General features: G+C 34.7%; 2 protein-coding genes across 2 annotated transcripts; one reads left to right on the forward strand and one right to left on the reverse strand.

The window, feature by feature from the left end:
* The first annotated feature begins 2,728 nt into the window (after window positions 1-2,728).
* Window positions 2,729-5,573, forward strand: LOC136065287 (probable receptor-like protein kinase At5g24010). The gene has a single exon (XM_065768266.1). The coding sequence runs from the start codon at window positions 2,867-2,869 to the stop codon at window positions 5,339-5,341; it is 2,475 nt and encodes an 824-aa protein (XP_065624338.1). The 5' UTR covers window positions 2,729-2,866; the 3' UTR covers window positions 5,342-5,573.
* Window positions 5,574-6,676: 1,103 nt separating this feature from the next.
* Window positions 6,677-16,526, reverse strand: LOC112001264 (delta-1-pyrroline-5-carboxylate synthase). The gene is given in 21 exon segments (XM_024033443.2): window positions 6,677-7,047; window positions 7,862-7,932; window positions 8,830-8,896; window positions 9,075-9,143; window positions 9,264-9,414; window positions 10,077-10,152; window positions 10,266-10,369; window positions 10,492-10,588; window positions 10,676-10,762; window positions 10,884-10,970; window positions 11,914-12,003; window positions 12,319-12,396; window positions 12,621-12,785; window positions 12,899-13,049; window positions 13,514-13,791; window positions 14,656-14,817; window positions 14,932-14,996; window positions 14,999-15,033; window positions 15,220-15,323; window positions 15,405-15,476; window positions 16,298-16,526. Coding segments are annotated over 21 exon segments (2,151 nt in total). The 5' UTR covers window positions 16,358-16,526; the 3' UTR covers window positions 6,677-6,965.
* Window positions 16,527-23,382: the final 6,856 nt, after the last annotated feature.

The raw sequence follows: 23,382 nt of genomic DNA on the forward strand, positions 1-23,382 counted from the left end.
GAAAATCATCTCCAAACCTTTCCATTTTGACAATCATGAAAAGGTTTCATCCCTAATGGCTATTGGTGGGCAATGCTGGTCCCAAGAAGTAATTGACCCAAATTTTCTACCCAGTGAAGCAGCCATAATCAAGGCTATCCCACTATGCTTTGGCGAGTGCATAGATGTTCGAACTTGGCCATTGAACACTGATGGTATTTATTCTGTTAAGTCCGGTTATCAACTCTTGGTAGAACAGGAAATAAATGAGCAGCCCAGGTCCTCGGATCTCTCCAAGACAAAAAGGCTATGGAAGGGCATTTGGAGTTTGAAAGTGCCTAATAGAGTAAAATCCTTATTGTGGAGAGCAGGGTCAGACTCCTTGCCTTCGAAATCTAACCTCAAGAAAAGGAAAATCCCAATTGACGCAACTTGCTCTTCCTGTGGCATGGATCCTGAAACCTCACTTCATGCTATTTGGTCTTGTCCCTCCTTAGAGCAGATTTGGAAGGTCCACTTCGGTTGGCTGGTAAATGCAGCGAGCATGACTGCAAGCTTTCTTGATGTGCTGCAATTGTGCTCTGAGAAGAGCAACCTTGTGGATTTGTTTGTTATGACAGTTTCACAAATTTGGACTCGTCGCAACAAACTCCGTGTGGGTGAAGATGCTGCTCCGCTGGATATGATCAACCAACTGGCTTCGGCTTCTCTCCAGGTTTTCATTCAGTCCTCCCTTAATCCCACAAAAGTTCCCTCCCCCCCAAAAGTCACAAAATGGCTTCCTCCTCCTTCGAACTGGGTGAAAATCAACTTCGACGGTGCTACTTTCAGCGACCTCAGCTCTGCAGGCTTGGGAGCGATAATTCGCAATGACTTGGGTCTAGTTATGGCTGCTTTTACACATCTCATTCCACTACCTACTTCTGTAGAGATGGTGGAAGTATTGGCAGCTCGGAGTGCCCTCTGTTTTGCAAAGGAACTCGGCTTTAACAACATCATTGTGGAAGGGGACTCTGAAATTGTTATAAAAGCTCTCAGCACCAATGGTCCTTCCTTTTCCAGCATCGGTCATATTGTCAAGGATGTCAAGGTGTTAGCTTCTTCGCTTGGTAATGTCTTTTTTAATCATACTCGTAGACAGGGTAATAGGGTCGCCCACGGGCTGGCGAGATTGGCATGTAACTTTATCCACTTCCAATCCTGGATGGAGGGTGTTCCTCCAGCGGTGGAAGGTGTGTATGTTTCTGAAATTTGTCAATGATATCCTCCCCCATCCTTCTGTGAGGGTGGTTCCTCAAAAAAAAAAAAAAAAAACATGTATACCTCTTTGATAACTACTATTCATTTCTTTATTTCATTTACTAAAAAATCAAAAGCTACTAATTCTTTTCTTTATTTCATTTATAAAATAGGAGAGAAAGAGAGAGAGAGACCAGGTCGTTAATTCTTGGGTTGATTGAAACTATATATATCCTACAATAAACTATAGATTATTCAGAATAAGTTATAAATTATAAATTTTTGCAAATAAATTTTAATACCCTAAATTGAGAGATTCGTGTCAAATTGAAAGATTAGTGCTTGTTGAATTGTAAAGCCTACCCCACCCCAATTTACTAATCTGTAAGTTTTTACCTTAATCGGATGAAAAAATAAATAAACATTACAAATCAATATCAAATTAAGGTACAAAAATTTATAGTTTAAGAGACATTGTAAATAACCCCATTGTTTAAGATAAATATTTGGGGTCACTAGCAATAAAGTCAATCAATAAACTGCACCAGTAATTTATCAGGCCAAAGGACTGACGAGATGGTTATGATTTCATCAAGGTCGGCTATTTCTTTGCCAAGTTGAACTAAGAAACTGTCGTATTAATGCCAGGTTTTTATTGAGAAGTTAGTACAAAAATGAAAGCGTTTTGAGGGATGGTGGTAAAGATACAATATAGCAAAAATGGTGCCCAACACAACAGTGCTTCCACATGAAGATGAAGGAAGGAAGAAATCATTTCATCCATCAAGGTGCTACGTTCCTCCTCTTTTCCCTACTTACTTTTTCTTTCTTTTTTATTTAGAAAAGTTTCCCCTACTTACTTTGACTCTTTATTCAATAGAAACAAAAAGCAGACATTACGACATAACAAGATGCTTCCTAGCAATACTTGCATTCACACTAAATTCATATGCATGGTCAAAAAACTATAAAAATTGATATTACCCTTAAAACAATTCATATGCTTTTGACTCAAGATCACTTAATAATTATACATACAATATTACCCTGTCTAAATAAAATAAAACAAACAACTAGACAAATCAATATAAATACAAACCCAATGGCATGGAAATACAAGCTAGTTCTCAAAATTTTAGAAATCAAGATTTTATTTCAGTTTGATTTCAGAACAAATAGGAGTGCTCTTATGATACTATATTAATTGAAATCCATTTAAGAAAACTTTTACTTGGAAAATAAAATTCTTCCTTATGTTTTCAAGAACCTCTTTATTGGTTTAAGAATTTGCGTCTGACTATAACGAGATTAATTTACTCCTTCCACACGTTGTGGTAGATGCAAATAATTGGGGAGACTTTTCTATCCTTGAAATGTCTGGGACTCTTATTCAACATGATGTAGACATATAAACTAACAAAACGCATCCTTGGCATTACGTTAATTTCTGTAGTCATGTTTAGAAGGGAACTGTACATTTCAAACGTCAATGTCAACAATACACTTTCTCCTACACCTCTAATATCATGTGTGTGTTCAATACAAATTATTTCCATCCACCATTAGTTTCCTCCATATATGCTGATAAGGTTCTCTTCCATTCTCCTACTGGAACTAACTAAAAAGCAGCAATTCCTACCAATTTTCCATGGAAAAGTTTCACCTTTTCCCTCTCTTCCTTCTATATTTCCTTTCTCTTCTACTTTTCTCATCAGCTTACACCCTTCAAAATAAGTACTTCATCAATTGTGGATCAAAGACCAACGTTACTGTCAATGGTAGGAACTTCGTCGGTGACTCGAATTCAAGCTCACTTTCATTCTCTGTTGGACCAAGCTCTACTGTAAGTGACACCAACTCATCAACAAATAACTCTCTTTATCAAACTGCAAGAATATTCACAAATTCATCTTTGTATGAGTTTGATATCATTGACAAGGGCACCTACTATGTACGTATCCATTTCTTTCCTTTCGTGTCTGGTAGGACTAATCTGGCTGATGCTCTATTTGATGTTTGGGCTTCTGATTTTTATCTGCTATCAAATTTTGCTCTTCAAAACAATATTAATTCACCAGTGATTGAGGAATTCTTACTTACTATCAATGGAAGCAAGTTCAGCATCCAATTCACTCCTCATAAGAACTCCTTTGCTTTCATTAGTGCCGTAGAAGTCTTTCTTACCCCACCGAACTTCACTACTGATGGTTTCACTCATGTTACTCCTATTGGGGAAAATGGTGATTACTATGGTGTACCGTCTCAGGTTTTTCATACAATTCACAGGGTCAATGTTGGAGGTCCAAAGACTAATGACACACTGTGGAGGAATTGGATACCTGATGATGAGTATCTACTTTCTGCAGGATCTGCAAAAACATGTGCTACTTATAATGGTACGCTTATCTATGATGTTCTTGGAGGAACTAATTATAGTGCACCGGATCTTGTCTACAAGACTTGCAAAGAATTGAATTTAACTGTCGACAAGGGATCAAATTCTTCTAACATAACTTGGCAATTTGGTGTGAGTAAGAGTTCCAGGCATATGGTTAGGCTGCACTTTTGTGATATCATTAGCAAAGATCCTTATCTTCTCAAGTTCAATCTCTATATTTATAGCTATTTCAGTCAGATGATATATCCTTACGAAAAAAAAGAACAGGTGGCAGCTCCATTTTACTGGGACTTTGTGGTTGATTCAGATAATTCAGGATATTTGAACATAAGTGTCGGGCCTAGGGAAGATTCTATAACTAAAACTGCCTATCTAAATGGGGTGGAGATAATGGAATTTATCAAAGAATCAGACTTTGTCCATATTCCAGGCAATCGAAAGAAAGTAATTTTTGTTGTGGTAGGTACAGTTTGTGGTGTGACCTTCGTTTTCATTTTGGCAGTGCTGTTCTTGTTAAAACGCATGAGAGCAAAGCATGTTGATGGGGTGGGTTCAAAGCCAGAGGTTCATCTTGGAAAAGGATCGACGAATGCCTCCCTCGTTCGTAATTTAAATTTGAAGTTGAAGATGCCTCTTCTTGAAGTACAAGGTGCTACTCATAACTTTGATTCCAAACGGTTGGTAGGTGAGGGTGGGTTTGGGAAAGTTTATGAAGGAAGTCTTCAGAATGGCATGAAAGTGGCTGTGAAGCGAAGTGATTCAAAGCATGGCCAGGGCCTTCCAGAATTCAAAACAGAAATCTTGGTTTTATCCAGAATTCGCCATCGCCATCTTGTTTCCTTGTTTGGATATTGTGATGAAGGGTCTGAGATGATACTGGTGTATGAATTTATGGAAAAGGGAAGTCTGAGAGAACATTTGTATGATTCCAATGAGAACTCTTCTCAGAGATCAGCTAAAAGGCCCACATTGACCTGGAAGCAAAGGCTTGAGATTTGTATTGGTGCAGCAAAAGGCCTTCATTACCTTCACACTTGCTTACATGGGGGAATCATCCACCGTGATGTTAAGTCAACAAACATATTGTTGAATCAACATTATGTTGCAAAAGTTGCAGATTTTGGTCTTTCAAGATCCGGTCCTGATGATCCAGAACATTTCAGTGTTGGCATAAAAGGTAGCTTTGGTTATGTGGATCCTGAATATTTCAGGTCCTTTCAGTTCACAGACAAGTCTGATGTCTACTCCTTCGGTGTAGTACTTCTTGAAGTGCTTTGTGCCAGACCTGCTATTATTGATTCACCGAAGAGGGAGGAGGTGAACTTAGCTGAATGGGGGATGTTATGGCAAAAGAAAGGACAATTTGAAAAGATTATGGACCCGCTTTTAGTGGGAGACATTAACCCTGATTCATTGAGAAAATTTGGTGAAACAGCTGTGGGATGTTTGAAGGAAAATGGAGCTGAAAGGCCTACTATGCTTGATGTTCTGTGGGACTTGGAATATGCATTGCAGCTTCAAAAAACTGCGGTGCAAGGAGTACCAAATGGGGACAGCACAACAAATGCGATTTTGGGATTGCATTTGACTCAAAATTTGGGTTTGCTTCCTGATATCGTCCTTGATGAGGGAGGTGTTGAATGTAATGAAGAGCCCTTAAGAGGGGATAATGGTTCGGATATAAGTGGAGTTTTCTCCGAAATAGAGATTGATGGTGCAAGATGATCGAAAGTTTCTTTGTGGTGAGGTCCAAAATGTATCTCTTGAAACAGGTGTACCAAGCTATCCATGTAACAATCAATGAATGAACGTCTTGAGTTGTCACACGGAGGGTTGGTATTTTATTTTTATTTTTGTTCTTCCCTGTTAGCTCTAGATGTATCTTGATTGTGTTGCTTTGTTTACTATCTGTGTTGGAGTGTGCAAGTATATATGCAAGGATGTGGCTGAGAAACAAGACCGTTGAGAATAATATTGTTTACTATATGTTTATTTCCTGAAAAATGGAATTCAAGGGAAATGAGAGGAGAGTCGAGGAGAACCTTCACTATTGGAGATGCACTCATTTTCTCAAAGCCCTTTGATTCTGATTTTCAGGCTGAGTTCTGATGAGAGCCTTCTACATGTGACTAAAGTGATTCTATTTTTTGGGCGGTTTATGGGCTGTTTCATATGTGAGGAAGTGAAGAAGAAAAAAGATAATTAAAAAAAGAGGATCTTTTTGCATTAGTGGTAAAAACAGCATTGCCAAACCAGTGCTTGAATTAGAGCCTAGGCATGCGCTGAGATTAATACGTTAGCTCCACTTATACATGAGCATTCCGCTGGATGTATGTTCTGAAAAAATAAAAAATAAAAATCAATGGAGATCCTCTTGAATCATTATTTGGGACTCAATGTAACATTGTTTTTGTTTTTTTTTTTAAGAGATTATGTCTAGGTGATTACTAGATGAACTAGAAAGTATCATGCAACGGTTATATGCATTATTTTTCTCACTGAATCTACACATGATTTACAATTAAACACCCCAAATACAAGAATATATATGTATACCTCTTTGATAAAATGGCTACTATTCATTTCTTTATTTCATTTATCCAAAAATCAAAGCTACTAATTCATTTCTTTACTTCATTTATAAAAAAGGAGAGAGAGAGAGAGAGAGACGGACGTGTACCACTAGTTTGGTTACCCAAACTAGTGGTACTCTTACTCCATTGGCTCATCTCTTATAAGGTAGAAAGAGGGAGGAAATCTTTCCAATGTGGGACAAGCAAAAATGCCTGAGGCTCCAACTAGTCTAGTCCTTGGCCTTGAAGCAAAAAATGCACCCACAGATTATTCAGAATAAGTTCTAAATTATAAATTTTTGCAAATAAATTTAAATACCCTAAATTGAGAGATTCGTGTCAAATTGAAAGATTAGTGCTTGTTGAATTGTAACGCCCATCCCACCCCAATTTACTAATCTGTAAGTTTGACCTTAATCGGATGAAAAAAAAATAAACATTACAAATCAATCTCAAATTTAGGTACAAAAATATAGTTTGAGAGACATTGTAAATAAGCATTGTTTCAGATAAATATTTGGGGTCACTGGCAATAAAGTCAATCAATTAACTGCACCAGTAATTATTAGGCCAACGGACTGATGAGATGGTTATGATTTCATCAGGGTCGGCTATTTCTTTGCCAAGTTGAACTAAGAAACTAATATCAAACCTACCTTATATTACACTACTGATATATAGGAAACAACAGCCAACACAACATTTTTATTCTCTCACTTCTTTTTTTCCCTTCTTTCCAGCTTGTGGGCTGAACAGCTGAAGCTCTTGCCACGAACTCAGGACTCGTTTGTGAGGTCCTTGTGGGTGTAAACTATGTCTTTATCACCATCAACCACTTGTCCACTTCCTTTGAGAATCCTGCATATGCCACAAGTATCATACTTATACCTATGTAGATTCTCCTTGCTAAAACATGTTTCTTGTGATGTTGCATTCTTTTACCTTTCGGGAACTAAGGGGTAAATGAAGTCCATGACTAAAGGCATGTGAAAATAGCAGAGGAAAATAAATTGCTCCAACTATGTGCATTTGGATTAGCTTTTTTTTGTTAGGTAATCTACTTGTGTACAACTTTTAAAAAGCCTCACGTTTTGTAGTTATAACTGTAACTTTCAAAAACTAAGCTTTGTCCAAATACACACTTAAGTTTCACATGATAAGATATCAGTTACTTCATCTGATATTTCCTTCTCCAATAATAAAATGGTATAGAAGAAAAGGTCATGAAGTCAAGACAAGACCCACTAGATGCATGTGTAACTTACAAATTTAAAAAATGTTAGTTACTTATTTTCTTTCTTGGATGAATAATTGTCAGTTACTTTATAATTTACCTTACAGTTCCTTTTAATGCCAGTGGGGTATATTTCTGCATTTAATAATACTATTCACTAAAATTTTATCCGCATGTTATACAGTTGAGTCAAAAAGTGACACCTAATCTTTAACAACCAAGGCGCAGGCAATCCTCAAGTTGTCCCCTCTACATCATGTTATAAGAAAATATGCTATAATGTTTATTTCCGAATGAGGCGTGATTTCTTTATCTTTACCAATCTTTGCAACACAAACTTTATATTCTCATCAGGGATGCTTCTATAATTTACCAAAGGGCCAAAAAGAAAGAATTTTGATGTCATTAAATATACCAACAGAGATCAGCAGTTCATACCATCGTGTTGTTAACAGTCCTTCAACTCCTACTGGACCCCGAGCATGAATTCGGCTTGTACTTATCCCAACCTAAACAAACCATTAAAGAGAATCAAATACAAGATCAATAACATCAATCAATCAATCAATATATATATAAAAGCAAAGAAAAGTCTTGAAACATTGAACCAAATGAAACAAAAAGTCAATATTTAATTTGTTCTTATTTTTTATGTGGCACTTGAGAATATTTCAATTCTTTTTGTATAAAATGCACCACTTGGCATTCAATTCATCATTTTGGTTCAATGTTTCAAGACTACTCCTCTCTCAAATATACACACAAAATTCTTTGCATTTCAATTCATCATTTTTACCTCTTGCACTTCTACTCCTTTATATATACCTACCCATGGCCCTTCATGCCATCTCATGTCACAACAGAACAAAAATGAATTCATTTACCTTCAATCTTTCGATGATATCTACCTAGCTCTTTCATTCTTCTCTCATCTAATCCTAACCTGTATAAGTTGGCTACAACCAAGAAAAGGGGCATGCATTTTATATTGAGCGACAATGGTAATTACGATTTTGATGTTAAGGTCAAACGTTGTAAATTTGTGGGTTTTGTAAAGGATGTGATTGATTGTAGGTGTTTGGGATGTTTATTTTGTTTTAGAATTAAGGAGAAAGAGAGAGACACATTTTATATTAACTTTTATTTTACAATATTCCTCCAAAAAAAATTTTTTTATTTCTCCTTACTTGAACTGAATAATTATAATGGATGTGTGTGAAATTTAGAATTGTTTCTTCTTATGATCAACTTATTACTAACAAAATTTTATAACAACAATGCTATAATATATGTACAAAATTCTCTAAAACCATCTTACATAAAATATTACAACATTATCCATGCATCGCACGATCAACTTACTAGTTTAAGTAAATTTTTGAGCTAACTACTAAATGACGTTATACCTCGGCACCTAGTCCAAACCGAGCCCCATCACAAAATCTGGTACTTGCATTGTGAAAAACAGCAGCACTGCCAAACAAACCACAGTGACTGTATTGTTATCATCACGGATTACAGAATAAATTATTAACAAAGATCAAACTAGCACCATATTGGTATATCAAATTCAACAGTTCAAAGAAAAAAAAAATGCAGAAGCAATGAAAGTAGAAGTAAATAATGTGTGTGCGCGCGCGCATGCTCCAACCTGTCAACTTGGTGTAGGAAAACTTCAGCAACTTCCTGGTCTTCTGCAATGATGCAATCAGTATGTGCGCTGCCAAAATAATTAGAAATAAAATCGATTCGTCTCCCAATGTCTTCTAGACAACTTTAGATGTGTGCAGAGAGAGAGGGAATTAATATGATTCTTATCAAAATGGAAATGCTAACATACCTTCCATGTTGATGTATATGATCTATGGCTGCATATACATCATCTACAATTTCAACAGTGCAAGCCAGTGAATTGTACTCATGATGAAATGACCTGGCCTCGGGAAAATTCAGCAGGGAGCTTGCCCGTGGTCCACCATATAAAGTAACACCTGCAAAAGATGCACATCAGTTGTTTAACCTTCTCGATTGTCCTGAAGGTTACTGCATTGCGTAACAGTAGTCAGAATACCAAACTTGAAGACATCTAAAATAGGGTGAAGGAGCAGTATCAGTGATAATTCCATTCCACCATTTTGTTTTGAGCTTTTGGTAAGCTATCATATCAGTCATAAAAGAAATCAAAATGAAATTTCAACCTTCTAAACTGCTGTCAAATTTGATCTAATTACAGGAATGCAAAACCTAAATGGCATAATTTTGATACTTCTGCCATTTCAATTTGAGTGTGTTGGTTTGAAATGACACAAATTTTTAATTAAGAAAACAAAGTATACAACTTTTACTAAACTGACCAAAGGTTATGCAACTTTTAATTAGTGTCTTAATTGATTTTTTGAATTATTGAGTTATGGGAAACTCGAGCTTTTAAATAAGAGGTGAGGAAAAATTTTCATGTAAACACGACTTATACCTAAATTGGTCAAACCTAACAAAGATTACCCACAGTTGATGGTTCAAGGGTTCTATCCTATAAAGAGAAATTTAGCATGATTACAAATACCTTCCAACGTCCCCAGCAATAAAAGGGATACAAAAAGTATGAAGTTTTTTTCACATGTAAAATAAAAAGGGTTTGCAAGAAAAGTCCAACCTTCAACCTGAAGGTCAACAATAAGCTCAGATAGTCCTTCACTCTGACTCAAATCCTTGTGAACAAGAAGTGTTTCCTAAGAAAAGTAAAAGACATCAACCAAAAAAAGTTGTAGACCCTCATTTACAGAAATACTATATAAGGTCATCGAAATTGAAATTATCAGCACAAAAGCCTACAACAAATTACCATTGCATTACAGGCTGCTGGATAATCTACTTTTGCATCCACAACGATTCGCTTTGCCATATCCATGTTAGCAGACTTATCGAGGTAAACATGGCAAATTCCATCTGGTAGCAAACAATGCAGCTTTAGTTATCATATTCTTCTCACAGAATGAAGATTACTAATCCTGATCAAGCACAGACTGTAGATTATATATGAACAAACAGATATATGTAGCTTGCCTAACCTGCATGACCCAGAACTGGAATTTTAGTAGAATTCTTGATTTGAGATACAAGTTTATTGCTGCCCCTTGGAATTACAAGGTCAATCACATCATCGAGCTGGCACACAAATGTAAAGGCTGACTTTTAACTTAGGTCTAAAAATTAACGTCTAGAAAATCAGTTATTGTTATTAGCTCTGCCCACCTTAAGCAGATCAGGAATCTCCTCTCTCGAAGTTACAAGTCCAATAAGTTTTCCACCAACACTATCCGGGATGGCATCAGTGATAATCTACGAATATTCACAAAGAACGGTGACTTAACAACAACTAATTTCACCAACAATGAAGTAAAATTTTGATATTACAAACAAATCTATTCCCAAAAAAAAAGTCATTTAAGGAGGGAGAAACCTTGTGCAAGATTGCATTTGAGCGCTTGGCCTCCTTTCCTCCTTTCAGGAGAAGTCCATTCCCACTCCGGATTGCTAATGAAGCTATCTATTCAAACGATAATAAATAAATAAAAAATGCCAGTCTTATAATGATGAAAAAAGGTCAACATTTATGGTTCAAAACATGTGAGCATCATGCCTGTTGTCATTCTTCACCAAATCAGCTCATATGACTTAAATGAATAAGTACAAACCACACAGTAATGCATCATACACAATATTTTTATGTAACAAGTTTACTTGACAATGAATAACCAACGTAACTCAAGCAAGGTACATAAAGTCATAAACACCATTGCTTTTAGTGTCATTACAAACTTCATGGGATAACAATCCCTTTATTTTATTTTATTTTTTTTATTGGTGAGTTCCACATGCATCCAATGGGTTTTGAACTCAAGACCTCACTCTCCACCTTGCTCTTACAAGGGTGGGAGTTGCCATTTGAGCTTATGCCTATTAGCCTAATAGGATACTAATCTCTACTCTACAAGTAATCTATAATTCTTTTCTTTTAACTGTCACTGTCTTTTAACCATCCATATTACTTATTAATTTCTTTATATGTCAGTATATATATCGACAATGTCAGTTCTAGAATATGAACCATCAGAACTTTAATCTGATTTTTGAAGGGTCTGTTGATTCTTTCAAATATTACACAAACCAGACCACAACTGCAGAGATTTTAGCCCATCATACTACCTTAAAAGCACATTTTGTGCAGGGAAACAAACATTTGTAGGTCAGGCAACCTAACATTGGAGCCCTGCAAACATCATAACCCAATATTTGCTTGCTTTTTACTTCATATTCCCAATCAACAATGCCAACAAAGGTTGTCATTTTGCTAGATAGGTTATCATATAAATCAATAAAGGAACAATATGCCCCAAAGTTATAACAAAATCAAATTAACTCATTCACAATATCCAGAAAAAAAAAAAAAATTAATGCAAATTTTAGTCCACAATTTAGGTCCTGTATACCTGCACCAGCGCATCAGGACGTGACTCAAAAACAATCAGGAGAACACCCAAGGGAGATGATGTTTTCTCTAATACAAGTCCATCTGCAAGCTGGATGCAAAATTAATCATCAGCAACATCACAGACCTATTATCAATATTAAGATCTAAATATCTTTTTGGAATATAGATTGGAGGACTTTATCTGTAATAAATCTGAAAAAAATATCTAGCTTGTTTCTCCTTAGCATTTTTTTATTGATAAGTTACACATACACCCAATGGGTTTTGAATCACACCATGCCCAAAACTTGTGAGAGAAGGAAGTGTCGTTTGCGCCAAGGATCATTGGCCTACCTATACCCTTGGAATTGGTGTGTGAGACTACCCAAAGCCTGAAAATATCATTACAACCTCCCCTGCATACCTCAGTTCTCTTCAGAATGCGACCAATTGGATCTTCCATGTTTGCAAGCACACGTATTGAGTTTGCAAGGCTTGAAATCTGTCAAGTACAATTGATTTGTTGAGAACAAAATATTTAAACTAGCAATGCGCAAGATAAAGACACATAACCCAATAAGGCCATTACACCCACATGGCACCATTTCTACAGGATCAAAATAAAGATGGACAGAATCCAAAGTGATAAGCAGTAACAGGAATTTTAAAAGAGAAATATATTAATATTGCAATAGAGTCAAACTTATGTTATTTTGCATGTCTTGCCTTCCCAGGCTTTAGAGCCAGCCGAGCTATCAAGGACTTTTCATATCCTGCCTGTTGTGCAGTAGTAACATCAGCTTCATTTTCTGTTTTAATCAGTTTTTCATTTGCTTCTAGGGCATCAGCTATGTCCAGCAGAATTTTTCTCCTATCATGTGAAGAAATGGCCTGTAGAACAAGATATTACTGTGTAATGATGCTTCTGAATCACAATGCTTAAATGGAAGAATGAGTGACCCAATTTGCAGAAAAACCATAAACATGAAGCAACTTGATGATACCTGAAGCCGCCTGGAGCTTTCCCTTGCTGCAACTGCCATCTCACGTGAACTACATTCTTTAACTGGAGCCCATAAATGTGCATCTTGATGAAAGAGGGTTCCAAGACACTCTCCTTGAAGGACTTTAATAATGTTTTCAGGAGCACACCCACTTCAAAAGAAACAACCAAGAAATCATTGCATAATCATGCAAAGCAGACAGCTTATAAATAAATACTTTCCCTTGACTGAAAAGTTGTACAAGTTATTTAAGTTGTTGGAATAAGATACCAGACTTGAGAAAGAGGGTGGGGGAGAGGGGAAGTAGAGGGCTATAACTTTTTTAATCTAAACTTGTTAAATAGAAGACCTGTAGTACATGAGCAAGATATGAGTAAAAAAAAAAGTAAATGATATTAATATTTTATCAAAAATAGATATTTAATATTTTTTTCTATTTCTATAAATTAGAAAGTTATTTTTTTCTTTTTCTATTTCTATTTCCCTCTTGCAATCACATGGCCCAAAAATGTTCTGATAAATTGGACAAAATAAAGATATTCCCAGATGTAACATTTGTCCTTGCATTGTGTTTAACCAAGTATTGAAGGACAGGCTTCTAGGACAAAAGCATACCTGGTGATAACAACAGGGATGCCGGCATAAGCTGCATTGACAGCAGCTTTTACTTTTGCAGTCATGCCCCCTCTTCCCATCCTAGACTTGTCTCCAAAGGTAATTCCACCTTGATGTTTTTCCTTAACATATGTATGGATTAGATTTGACTTTGGGTCACTTGGAGGGCCACTATAGAGACCCTCTACATCACTCAACAAAATAAGAAGATCAGCCTTTAGCTCCAAAGCTAGCAGAGCAGCCAAACTATCATTATCCCAAAATATACCAGAAGAATCCTGCACAAGAAAGGTCTTAATCAGAACCACGAGTAAATGGCACATTAAATACTGAGATAGGTTGAGAGAGTCTAGGAAAGACATTTTCAAACTTGCCTTACATGCCAAAAAGATACAATATACTGATTTCCAATAAATCAAGGGTAGATGCCTGAATCTACCATCCTTCCCCCTTGGTACCCCAACCCAAAAGTACTCTTGCTGGTATAGGGGTCAGCGCACACATGCACGTATATTTGCCTCATATAGTCATATGGCAAAAGCCAGACAGTTTAATGTATAAAAAGATAAGATTACAATCCTAAACATTGTCTCCATTTCTTGTCAAGCTAAACTCATCAGGACTGTGTACATAAGGTTCCCTCTTTACTCTAGTAAAAAATTTTATTATATTAAGTGTAACAGCCTATACTCAGCACTACTAAGTCTTAAAAGCAACTGAATTGAAAGTTGAAACCGATTAAGAGGGAAAAACCTAAGGCAATAAAGTCCAAAAAGACTCATATAAGAAAAAACCAGGACATAATTGATGCCAACCAAAGCAAGTATAGCTCAGAGATGAAGGAGGAGGTCTCCAGAAAATTGAAGTATTGTAAGAGTCTTTTTAAAAAGCTTGATCATGTTATAGCATTATCGAGTTAGGTTAAATGGCTTCTTACATACATTTTTTAAAATAAATAATAATTCAATAGTTGGGGGAAGGGGGATTTGAACCCTAGAAGCCTCCTTTGGAACACCAGGAAGTGCCAGTTGAGCCATTAGGCTCTTGGCTGAATGGCTTCTTATACATGCTGCTATTTCTTGAGAATAATAGTAAAATTTACTTCCAAGCAAGAAACAAAGCAGTTAAAAATGGTAACATACCTCATATGGAGCTCTCCTGGTGCTGACTGCATCATTTTCATTGAAAATTGGAATAACCTTGAGAGCTAATAATGACTGTACAGTTTCACTAAGTTGATTTCTAAAAGCTTTGTCCCTAAAATCATTATCTGTTACAAGAAGCTGAGCCGATGTGACATCCAGCTGCAGATGGGGAAAATAGACTAATACATTAAATCCAAAACAACCACAAAAAGGAACATGGTAGAAAAAAAAAAATATATATATATATATATATAGGTCAAACATTTTAATTACCTGACTAAACAATGTATCATAGAGAGCCATAAGACAATTTTGTCCAACAGCGGCACATGCCTTTCATCAAGCTCAACTTGTGGTTTTTGGAGATCAGCAAAGCTGCAAGCAATAAATAATTACCAAGTTCATAAGCAATTTGAACTAGCTCAAAAAGGAAATCGACCCCCCACCCCCCCCCCCCCCAAAAAATAATCTTGGTAATGTTGTAACACATTCTAAAGCTTGCTTAATTTTTAAGGCTGCATTCCAAAATCTTTTTTCCTTGAATGTGCAGCAATGTCCAACCTGCTGTTAACTAATCTCCTGTATTTAAGCCGTTGGCGGCCAAGGCCGACAGCACCCGATGACACTACAATAACCTCGTAACCTTGAGTGTTCAAATCTTTAATCTGCATCACGTTCAAATTTAATAATATCGTAACATTCCCAATTTGAGAACAGCATAAGGTAATATATATATAATGGTATACCTGTTCACATAGTGCTCCTAGTCTTCCTAGCGCTAGTCTTCCATCGGCTCGAGTAACAACAGCAGTCCCTACCTTCATTAGTTAAGAGCACAATATCAACAAATGTGTAAAAAGCATCAAGGTTTCAAATTAGTCGTGCATACCAACATGACAATTCTCATAATTACTTGAGAGGAAAAAAGTCATTTTTAGTCTCTTTAATGACAAGGCCAAACTAACTTAAAATCATCACTCCACAAGGACTAAAAGCAATCATTTTAAGGTTGTTGGGGACTAAAAAATCAATCACTTTTAATTTTTTTTTTTTTTTTTTTTTTTAGGACCTTAAGTTCGTTAAGAATTAAAAAGCAATATCTTTAAACTTCAGAGACTAAAATCACTCATAGCCTAAGGTTAAGGGACCAACAATGTATTTTGACCACACACCCAAAAAAAAAAAAAACTAAAAACACATTTTGAGAACCTTATGCTTTCTTTAATTGCACGAAAAAATAAATCCATGAAAACAAAACAACAATGTGTGGAATTTTTGGTTAATATTGTGATGATTGGGAAAAAAAAAAAAAGCCCATTACTCCATTTAGATTGGATTATAGTTAGCTTGCACAATATGCTCTAAATGTCTAACCAAAAGTGAGAAATGATAAAATTAAAACCTTCTCTGTACAATTTTCTGGGCTAAGAAAACACAGAGCATATACATAGAACTGAGAAACAGAGCAATTAAGTATAAGCATCCAAACATTGGTTCGGTTTATTTACAGCCGAAAATGGGAGATTTTCATTAAGCAAAAACAAATAGGAAGAATATCTCAATTATAGAAAAATTTGAATGGAAATGTAAATGGAAGAAGAAGAAGAAGAAGATTAAAGAAGGATAAAATGTGAGAAACCTTGATAACGAGGCGCTTGACTTCTTTCAAGAAAGCTCGAGAGCGATCGAGGCCGTCCATGGCGAACACTGGGCGAGTCCGACTCGGTCAGAAGAACGAGGCGACTCGGACGGCGCAGCCTCGTAGAGTTTTTTGTTTTTGAGAGAGGGTTTTGTTTTAAAAGTAGCTAGCTAGCTTTCAAGTTTTACAAGTTTTGTTTAAACTTTAAAGACTTCAGATGCCAAATGCCGAATTTTATAACATGAACTGTAATTGCCCTTTCTGTTTCATGCATTGGTCCTGACCAAAAAGCTAGAGGCCTTTGTAGCGAAAATTTAGAACAACCAACTCTTTTTACCATAACTGTAACGTGGTAAATTATGATTCATAGAGAAAATATAGTATGTCCAATGTCCATAAAAAGATAAAGACAATTATTCACGATTTGCCATATCAAAATTGTGATCCTAGAACTACTCTTCTTTTTTTTTAAGGATTGGCTTACTTCTAATATTTTTTTTACCAGAATCTCCTTTTATTTTAATAAGAAATTGCTATATCACTCACTAACTAAATAAAAAAGAAAAATTAAAACTCTCCATCACTTACTATTGTATATTTAAAATAAAATGACATATCCGGTTGAAAAAGTACGTAAGCCAAACACTTTTTTTTTCTTTTCTTTTTCTTCTTCTTTTATTTAACAAAAAATGTATAGGGTGGACAAAGTTTGTGGAAGTAGATGAGGAGGTCCTACTCCTACCGCTATATAATTATAGAACTTAGACTACGATTTATCTGTCCACGCCTTATTAAAATTTGAAAGTGAGAAAAGGTTAACTCCAAATTGATTGAGAAGAATTTTTCTTCGATCCATTACATGGCAATTAAAAAAAAAAACATCTACTTATATCTTTAGTTATATAATTTTGTTAATAAATCATATAGCTTGTTTAAATAATATGTGGTATAGATATTGATTCGTTTAATGATAGATTAAATAAGTATTAAATTTGTGATTATAAATTAATTGAGTTAACACTCATTTAAATGGATAAAATTAACTTAATACTAATCTTTTATATTATCCATTTCAATTATCAAATATCATCCATTCATTTTCAAATTTAATTATATATATGTGTGTGTGTATATATGTGGGGCAAGAGAATTTGGTATCCCCGGCCCATTTCATATCAGGCCCAAGGCCCATGCCGAGGAGGAGAGAACGCCCGAGAACGAAGTTTGAAAGTCCGAATTGCCCAAGAACCCTGCCGAGGACGATCCTGTCCTCGACCAACCGAGACCATGGGAGGAGGAAGTAACGGGCCACCAAAAGCAGCCTTCTTGAGTATCTAAAGAGAAGGAATAAGCACAACATGTCGGTCGTGGAAGCATGGTGAAGGAGCAAGTCCAAGATGAACTGTCACCTCCACATTAAATACCCACAACTAACATTTTGGCCGCATTAATGAGGAAATGACCCTTGAACAGCACAACCTTGGTTGCTGCAACCCATAGAAAGAATGAGAAAGCAACTCATGGGACAAGCACTCGAGTAGTGACCTGTTTGATCAACAAATGTAGGGCTAAGATCAACTGAAAGGGGGTATATAATGTAAAGGATCCCTCTTAAAAGGGGGACAGAAAAAAGGGAGAAATGCAGCAGAAATATAGAGCACTGTAGCATCCTGTATCATGACTGAAACCTTTGTAACCGATTACTAAAGAAATAAGAGAACTTCAAGCTCCCCTGAGGAGAGCCGAGGAGCATCATTACACATTTCAATCCAAGTTCATGCTATTTAATCCCTATGCATCCATGTCCAGTCGTTGTATCCCTCACTAGGACCTAGTTCTTGAACCTGCTCTCTACAAATTCATTGTATTGGGCTAGCTGGGGGTGAATCCACTCACTCAACAGTAGAAGTGCTCAGACCCAGTCCCTACAATATATATGTGTGTGTGTGTATATATGTATATAATATCAAAGTGAATACTAAATGATTACCGATTGAATATTCATAATTGACAAAGCGTTTTTCTAAATCATGTTGAAATAATCTTCTTCATTTATTAGGTAACTCATAAGACTATTCCAATAATCCAATCTGTGATCCAAGAACCACTCTCTCTCTTTTTTTCCCCTTTTCTTTTTCTTTTTCTTTTTCTTTTATTTAATAAAAAAAATATATAGGGTGGACAAAGTTTGTGGAAGTAGATTAAGAGGTCCTACTCTTACAGGCTACAGCTATATAATTGTAGAACTTAGAGTAGGATTTATCTGTCCATGCCTTACTAAAATTTGAAAGTGGGAAAAAGGTTTACTCAGAACTAATTTAGAAGAATTTTTCTTCAACCCATTACATGGCAATTAAAAAAAAAAACACCTACATATATCTTTAGTTATATAATTTTGTTAATAAATCATTTACTGTAGCTTGTTTAAATAATATATGTGGTGTGGATATTGATTCGATTAATGATAGATTAAATGAGTATAATTTGTGATTGTAACAAAATTAAGTTACACACTCGTTTAAATGGATAAAATTAACTTAATACTAATCTATTTCAATTTTCAAATATCATCCATTCAATTTCAATTTTAATTTATATATATATATATATAAAATATCAAAGTGAATACTAAAACCGATTTGGATATTCATAATGGACAAAGCTTTCTTCTAAATCATGTTGAAATAACCTCCTTCATATATTAGGTGACTTATAAGATTATTCCAATCCATGACTATTGGGTGATTCATAAGACTATTCGTGTGTTTTAAATCATTTTAAATAATCAATTAAATTCTAAATATTAGGTCATGTTACTAAAGGCATGCATAAAATTTATTTTTATTTTGTTTTTTAAGATAAGCAAACTGTGCAAAAGATGTGGGGTTTCAACCCACATACACGAGTCACCATAAAGAATTCGATTACCACTAGTTTACCCCTTGAACCCCACATAGGTAGTCTTGTTAAGTTGCTACCTAATGGCTTGAAGATGCTACCATTGATGAACTCCTAACTAATCCACTTATTAAAGTCATCGATTAGGCTGGCAACATAAAAGCACCCCTTTGACTAGTTAAGGTTGCTTGACCTGATATGCAAAATTCATTGCACGGCTCTTAAATTATTGAACCAAAAACCATTAACTTCAAATAATTCTGATGGATAACTTGATATTCCATGACGGATGTCATTTTGAATTTCTCACTCTAATGCCCTATTTGGATGGAGGGTGGAATGAAAGGGAGTAGAGCAGAATTGGCTAAAAATAAGTTAATTCTGTTTTAAATCTACTTTACTCTCCCTCCGTCTTCCCTAATCCAAACGGACCATAAGATTGAGATCTTTCTCCAAGAGGGTTTATTATTATTATTATTATTATTATCCTCCATCAGGTGTTGGGTGTAAGAGCAATTGAGATTTCCATGATTATTGGTTTTTGTTTTTGTGTCTGAAACATGAGATTTTTGTTTAATATTATCTTAAATCTTAAATAGTTTTCTAATGGTTTGCTTGAAAAGAAAACAAAGGAAATAAGAATTAAAAAAAGGGTAATTTTATTGTTTTATGAGATAATTTTTTAGTTGATGTAGTTTATTTCTTTCTCTTTTTCTTTTCCAATTAAACAAATTATAACTTTTTTTTTTGGTTATAATTAAACCATTTAATGTAGCACGTAAGCATTTCATCAACCATAAAAAAATTTTGCGAATCAATGACGGTAATTGGCACACAATAATAACATCAAAACATGTTTAAAAAAAAATAAAAACGAAATTGTCACACGAAAATTGTTGAGGACCATAAACACATTTATAAGAATGGGAAAAAATTAGTTAAATTAAGTATAGATATTCATTTTTAAAAAAGTATAGATATTTAATTAACAAATACTACTAGTTAATTTGGTGTTTATGTACTACTTCCCCGTTTATCAGCCACCCAAACCGCTTGTTTGTCAGTCCCATGTTGAAATCTTACTTTTCTCAACTAAAAAAAAATACAATAATAATAATAATAATAACATGAGATTTTTGTTTAATATTATCTTAAATCTTAAATAGTTTTCTAATGGTTTGCTTGAAAAGAAAACAAAGGAAATAAGAATTAAAAAAAGGGTAATTTTATTGTTTTATGAGATAATTTTTTAGTTGATGTAGTTTATTTCTTTCTCTTTTTCTTTTCCAATTAAACAAATTATAACTTTTTTTTTTGGTTATAATTAAACCATTTAATGTAGCACGTAAGCATTTCATCAACCATAAAAAAATTTTGCGAATCAATGACGGTAATTGGCACACAATAATAACATCAAAACATGTTTAAAAAAAAATAAAAACGAAATTGTCACACGAAAATTGTTGAGGACCATAAACACATTTATAAGAATGGGAAAAAATTAGTTAAATTAAGTATAGATATTCATTTTTAAAAAAGTATAGATATTTAATTAACAAATACTACTAGTTAATTTGGTGTTTATGTACTACTTCCCCGTTTATCAGCCACCCAAACCGCTTGTTTGTCAGTCCCATGTTGAAATCTTACTTTTCTCAACTAAAAAAAAATACAATAATAATAATAATAATTTTTTTTTTCTCATTTTCTGCAAGTGTTTAATAGTATTATTATGTGGCTTTTGGCCCGATTGGATGGCACATGGAATATTTGGTAATACGAACTAGGCAGGATTATTTATTATTTTAATATGTTTTTGTAAAACTGTTACAGCAGCGCGCGGTGTCTTTGGGTTGGTGGCGACGGGGCGTCACGACAAAATTCATATGACTTTTATAGCTATAGATCCGTGCATTATTAGATAGATATCACGGTCTACAATTGCCTAACATTAGATCCGTGTCTTTTGTGGGCAGAGTCTGTCGATCCTAGCATAACTTATTGAGAAAATTTAGCAAACACGAGCTTTTGCGTCACATTTTTTGTACTGGCGGTAGATAGCTATTGGTAGTAAATTGATGTGAAAATGAAGTATCAATTAACTGAGACTCGTGTCGTGTGTGGGTAGAGTATCTCTCTTCTAGCCTTCACTTATTGATAAAATTTAGCAACACTAGCTCTTGCATCATACTTTTGCCACAATTTGGTAGATTGCTATTATTGGGTTTATGTGGAAAGGACAAGCATCAATTTAGTGAGACTCGTGTCATGTGTGGGTAGGGTATCTCTCTTCTAGCATCCACTTATTGATAAAATTTAGCAACACATGCTCTTGCTGTCTTGCCTCATATTTCGACCACAATTTGGTAGATTGCGATTAGTAGATTTATATAAAAGTGATAAGCATCGATTTACTGAGACTCTTATTATGTGCAGGCAAAGTATGTTAGTTTTAGCATTAACTTATTGAGAAAATTTAACAATATAATCTTTTGTGTAGCATTTTTGTCGCAATTTGGCTAACTATAGGTAATAGATTCATGTAAAAGTGATAAGTAGTTAATCATAATTTATGATATATAGTTTATTTACAAGCACAAGAAATAGAGTAATAATGGTTGTGATTTGAAATAACTTTAACTTATTTAGTTTGTCAATTTTTTTTCTTTTTTGTTCCTTTTTGAAAGTTTAGTAACATGACAAAATGTCAATTTATTTCTATAATATTTGTTTTTTTAGTTACTAAGGTAAAGTTGATACTTCAGCTTGTGTTCAAATATTATTAGATTTTTCGTTGTGTCAATTTTTTCTAGTTAAATACATTTCTACCCAAAAGAAATAAAATTTCAAAAATTAAATAAACTGAAAGTAACTCTAGAAGTAATGTTTTTGTTAGTGCAAAGCTTCATGCACAATAAACTAGTATAATTGGTGAGTTCATATGAGAATGTCTCCAATCATAACCTATTATCTTAGTTCTTAACAACTTATGAAAATTATTGTGAAAAAATTACATCTCTAACATTGCTAAAAAAACAAAAGGGATGAGAGTTCAGACTTCGTGGAGGAGAGAGAGGGGTATCCAGTATCCAGGACCTCCAGGTGCACCTTTTGCTACAATATATTTTTTTCTCAATTAAAAGAGTAAGAGGATACATGAATATATACGTGTAGGAAAAGAAATCAAGAGTCCAGAGGACCAGAAGTGTTTTACTTGCCACTTATGATGATTAAATAAACATCTACCTAATTGCCCTTAAAGCTGTATATTCCTTGCACTTGGTTTCAGTTCTCATTCCTCAAGAAAAAAAAAAAAAAAAACACAACAAGAAGAGCAACATGAACTCATGCCTTTATGTTCACCATCATGTGTTTCTTCCACTTGGTTTCACCGTTTCAGTTCTTATTCATAAAAAGGAAAACAACAAGAGAGCAACATCATTTTTTATAAAAAGGAGTTGGTTAAATTGCTAATTTTATGGTAATGGTTAAACTACTAAATTAGTCACTAAATATTACGCAAAATTCAAATTGATCCCCAATTGTTTGTTTTGTCAATTTCATATCTCGCCATAACAATAAAGTCAAGTTCATCGTTGAGTCACATTATTTTTTTGATAATGACACCTATATCTCTATGCTTTCCATAGCAAGTCACCCTCCACATAAGCACAAAAACAAAAGAGAGGGGATGGTAATGGATGAGGAAACTAAACTTTTGTCCACAAATTATAACCTTAGCTGTGTAGATTTTTACATTAAAGAAAAAAAAAAAGTGGAGCTATGAAAGAAGATAACATATAGGTGAATATATTGATTAGCTAAAAAAGACCCTTCAATCCTTATCTCCAACTAAAATAATTTTGTCTCTGAGCATCGACCTGTCTGCTTCTGCTTGGACGGGTGTAATTAGATTCTCCTAAATCAATTCATGCAAAATACTCGTAAATCAACAATCTCGCTTTTGCATTACATGTTTCATGGCCATTCTTTTGTTGCCTGTAGTATGAGTCTTGCAATTTAGATTGTCGCCGACATTTGTCAACGTCCTCGTATATTCATAAATATGAAGTCTAAATTTACAGCAGCAATGTCCAAGGTTCAATTCTCTACCCCCCCTATCAAATTATCTAAAGAAAAATTACCCATGTTTAACCCAAAATAAAGTTGTTGCCACGTGAATGTTG

The sequence above is a fragment of the Quercus suber genome, unplaced genomic scaffold (assembly GCF_002906115.3).
Source record: "Quercus suber isolate HL8 unplaced genomic scaffold, Cork oak 2.0 scaffold_915, whole genome shotgun sequence".
NCBI lineage: Eukaryota > Viridiplantae > Streptophyta > Magnoliopsida > Fagales > Fagaceae > Quercus > Quercus suber.